This window comes from Anneissia japonica, unplaced genomic scaffold (genome assembly GCF_011630105.1).
Source record: "Anneissia japonica isolate Jap-2015-1 unplaced genomic scaffold, ASM1163010v1 scaffold785_len581690_cov155, whole genome shotgun sequence".
Taxonomy (NCBI): Eukaryota; Metazoa; Echinodermata; class Crinoidea; order Comatulida; family Comatulidae; genus Anneissia; species Anneissia japonica.
In genome coordinates, this window is record NW_022739772.1 from 317,478 (window position 1) to 322,393 (window position 4,916).

The 4,916-nt window shown below is 36.2% G+C and overlaps 1 protein-coding gene across 4 annotated transcripts in view; it reads left to right on the plus strand.

Moving 5' to 3' along the window:
• LOC117118000 (tetraspanin-9-like) overlaps nt 1–4,916 on the plus strand; it is a 44,276-nt gene that overhangs the window by 34,665 nt on the left and 4,695 nt on the right. For all 4 annotated transcript variants that reach the window (XM_033262495.1, XM_033262496.1, XM_033262494.1 and 1 more), the window contains exons 4-6: nt 1,496–1,672; nt 3,704–3,862; nt 4,498–4,581. In XM_033262495.1, coding sequence (XP_033118386.1) covers nt 1,496–1,672; nt 3,704–3,862; nt 4,498–4,581 — 420 coding nt within the window. The remainder of the gene's footprint in view (nt 1–1,495; nt 1,673–3,703; nt 3,863–4,497; nt 4,582–4,916) is intronic.

Here is a 4,916-nt window from a genome sequence, read left to right on the forward strand (position 1 = left end):
ATATATATGTTTATGTACATGACTATTTATATATATTTTTTTATATCTTAAAAACACCACATTATTTTTAAAGCGCAATACCAATGTAGGCAAAGCCTACAGTAGCTGATTTTATTATAAAAAAATTTATTGAAACATACATGTTTCAGCTGTCCTTCTGCCATTGTCTGTGTAGTAATTGCTTTCATGCAATCGCTTTTATAAATTAAGTGAACAACTGTGATATGTAATATGTTTTACATACACTATGAATAACATCTGAGCTTTGTGCGTCATTTATTTCTTCCCTATTTATAAGTGGCTACATAAGTCAATTTTTTTTATAGTGTGTTATCAGGATTTATTATTACAATGTAAACACTATTTAACTTAAGTACTGCTTAACATAGATATGTAGATAATCAAATGATCTGGTTTACTTTTTAATTCTACTGGTTATGCTTTACCAGATAACAAACAGTATGTAAACAAATTTTGCAATATGTAAATAACAAATGAGTTACTTAATGCAGTATGTAAACAAATTTGGCAATATGTAAATAACAGATGAGTTTAACTTAAGTACTGCTAGATATGTAGATAATCAAATTTTCTGGTTTGCTTTCTATTTCTACTGGTTATGCTTCACCATAATCGCCCAGATAACAAAGAGTATGTAAACAAATTTGGCAATATGTAAATAACAGATGAGTTACTGAATGCTCCTGTTTTGTGGGTTGTTAGAATTTTCAATCCCTCACTGTGAACTTTGCTTGTGTCTTTGAGCAAGGCACTTTATCCGAGTTGCTCGCACCTCCTAGAAGTACAGTATAACAGGTACCTGCCGGGGTTGTCTTCAACTGCGCCAATATGGCAGCAACACTTAAGCGTGTTGATTCAATGACCAGCGAAATCAGAGCACTTTGTAACCTTAAGAAAAGTCGCTTTATAAAAACAAAAAGCAGTTTAACTTTAGCCTTGATTGCACGGCAGGAGGTCACTGTGATGATTGTATTTATCCCTTGATATAGGTGTTTAGTGGTTAGTAAGTCCGCAACGGGTCAGTAACTGCGATGATCCATAGAGTTACCGCCGCATCGCAGTGGTGTTAACAGAGGTCATTGGCACTATTTTATGCAAATTAACTGTTGTTTGACCTGTGTGAATCATCACTGGAAGTCTCTGTTGATAAGTAGCGTGAATACAATTATTATTATTTGAAAAATTAAGTTTTTATCAATTAAATACATTTTTTAAACTTTTATGACTAAAGGTTCCAAAACAAGCAGCATTGCGCGCGTTTTTTCAGGTCAGTTTAAGCACGCGACTTCCTGGTACAACCGACGATTTTTTTTATCGTGTAGACGCTCGACTGGAGGTCATCGGTGTTACTTATTCTGATACCAAATGGCCGTGTAAACATGGCGTTTGTTGTATTTTTATACCACCTACCACATCATTTTTCATATTTTTATTCAATTTATAATTTGATATAATTTTATTTTTTTCTTTTTAGTTCTTCCTGTTCCTGCTCCTTATCTTTATTCTGGAGCTTGCAGCAGGTATTGTTGGTTTCATTTACCGTAGCGATATTGAAGATTACGTGACTAAAGATTTGATGGCAGGTCTGTCAAACTATAACAGAACAAACGAAGGAGGACTTACTGATGCCTGGGACTTGTTGCAAAAACAAGTAAGTTTTTGTAAAAAAATAAGCTTAAACTAGATATCAAACTTATTAAATACATCTACATTCTTTATTGTAAACAGCAATATAAAAATAATAATAAAAATAATTAAATAATATTAATAGACATTTATAAAGTGCCTATTAAAGCAACAAAAAATTGGCTTGTCACCGGCGCTGGAAGATGTTAGAAAGAAGTTGAGATATTTGAAGAGGAAGGATTTAAGATTGGATTTGAATAAATCGGGATCAGAGATGATACGTAATTGTGGGAGCAGAAAAGGAAAAGGAGCATTCACCAGTAAGAATTTGCTTGACACGTGGAGTAATAAGTTGGAGGGACTGAGAAGAACGAGTAAAACGGCAAGGAACATGTTTGTCAATAATGGAACAAAGATTTATTGGAGCATGACCATGGATAGATTTTTTGAGTGAGAGGAATTTTAAAAATGATGCGCTTATCAACTAGAAGCCAGTGATGAATATTTTATATTGGCGTAATATGGGTGAACCGCTTAGAGAGTGTTAGGACACGAGCCAGTTAATTTACATATACACAAATTAGATCATCAAGTCATCAAATTAGATCATCATAAAATATACATATGAATAATAAAGCTACACTGTAGTCAATAATTTGGTCAGAATAAAAAAGGATGGACAGCCGAGGAGATTACGTCTTTTTTGTGCATTGTAGAACCACAGACTTAACAACTGGTAGTTCAGGAAAATACACCTAGACAATGGCTTACAAATAACAGATGTATGTTTGTTATCTTGCCAGCTGTACACTCGATTGCACAAGTGGGGGCACCCTCAGAACATATGTGAACCCATGCAAAAAGCGAACGAGAAAACTCGCACTTGGCAGAGATTATAAAAAATGCTGTTCCGGCGACGAGTTTTACTTTTCCCCTAATATTTTTCCGCCAATTTATTAGACACACCATTTTGATGAAATATGACTAGGTAGAATTTCAAAAAAGTATGTTTGTACTTGTATACTTGTTCTGGCACTCGGGAAGGAACCGATAAAAAAAGTTTATCAGTCAACGTGTTAAACAAATTGTGATCTTAAAAGGTAGGAGTAATTAGGGGCCAGCACATGCTGTGTTGACCTACACAATTTCAATGTAACCCAGTGTTGTGCACAACAGATATATAGCAGTGATAATAATAATAATAATAATAATAATAGTGTAGTTTTATATAGCGCACATATCCATCTAATGTAAGATGATCAGGGCGCTTGAAATGTGGACTAGGAACTCGACCAATGACTTTCTTCGCCCCTAAGGGTCCCTTCGTGTCTATGCTACCTGGTAACCCGGTACCAGCAACTCTCGTCGTCCACCACAGGGGCTGTCTGTTCCAGTACACCGGGGTAACCCCCTACTCGTCTCGAAAGATGTACTGGGTTCTTTATAGTGCACACGAGCCATTGTATACACTGGGCCTACGGTTTATAGTCCTTATCTGAGAAGACTTGTTCTACCACCAGAACCATAGGCGAGCGTGCCGTTCGAACCAGCGCCGATATTATGGCTATAGCTTGTGGCGTCCCTGCTAACCGCTCGGCCATTCGACTCACCTTTTATTCGACTTTAAGATAAACTTAAAAGTACGATAAAAATAATAGTAAAAGAGACAAGCAACAAGTGAAACTTGCAGGGGCAAATGCGGGATGTCTCAGCTTGGGGACTCGTAAGTGTCAACTAAGGACCTGTGGTTATGGGGTCGGAAATGTTTCTGTGCCTATTATTACGGTCCAGAATAGTGGCCATTTTAACCTCTTGGATTAATGGTTTTAGATGTAGTTAGAGGTGTTCTTGCTGCTTCCAAGATGACCGATGTTGTGAGATGGGTGTTTTGGGAATTGAATTGAATTGTGTTTTCCAGATTTTAAAGCAGCCTGTGTATCTTTAAAATAAATGAACAAGTACTAAATATATTATATTATTTTTCATATATATATATATATATATATTGTTCATGGATAATGAAATAGATAAACTTTCATGGTTTTGTTAATTGCAGGAGATGTGCTGTGGTGTCAGCAACTACACTGACTGGAATGTAACCATGTTGTATGGCAACATGAACAGTGTTCCAGCAAGTTGTTGTAAGGGTGACGATATGAGTGCGGACTGTGGAGATGGTGTTTTAAGTATACCTAATCCTAGTGTTTATACAACTGTAAGTTTATTATTTAGTCGGTGATAATATTATTATTGTTGTTTTGTTGCAATTGCTACAAAACAAAAAGTTTTCCGTATCACCTGTTTCAGTCCGGTGGAAAGTGGGTTCTTTAACAACAATAGTGAGTGTTCGGTTTTGCATGACAACTCAATGCTAGAATGGAATCACTCATACATGACCCTTCTACTGGGCGTCCTACGTTCTCTGCATATGTAGATTTGGCCAAATTGCGTCCTAGAATTCACGCGATGAGGATAACGTTCTCGCATGCGCAGAACCATTACGACCTTTGTTCTATGTCCTACCATCGTCGTGCTATCAAAAGCTCCCTAATTACTAGTAGTCATGGTGGAAGCTCGCGGCTCTGGGTTATGCCAGTTCTAAGTGACTTGTGTTTCACCATTGTCATCGTGCCTAGACTAGAGCAGTGTGGGTCCTTGCTAGAGTCCGCCCTTACAGTTATAATTCAGCATAGGTTTCTATGGACACGATAAGAAGAAGATAGTATAATATACAATCTTTTTTGGAAACTATTTGGACATTTAATAAGTTTGTGTTTTGTATATCTTTGTATGCATTGTGATCAGCTGGATGTAATATCTGCTTTAACTTCGACTGTCATTTTTTCGAAGGGCTGCAAACAAGCTTTGAAGGATGATTTCGACAAATATTTGTTCCAGATCGGTGCTCTTGGTATTGCAATTGGTCTTTTCCAAGTATGTATATCAGAGAATTTTTTTTTTTCAACTTCCAATTTTCCAGTGAGATTAATTTGTTGTCGCATGTTTTATGGAGGATGTACCTTTTTTAAAGCTCTGACAGTTATATTCTTATAGTCATGATGTGCCTATATATGGTCATGATGTGATGTCATTATGACCATATTTACACATGTCACATGTTTCTGCCAAATACAACACAATGTTAAAATGACAACTGTAGTTGATATTAAACACTAATTAATTTTACCCGCACTCTCAAGTTTTGTGTAACAAATCAGTGTGATATGCCCATATTTGGGAGTAATATGACATCACCATGTCCATATATA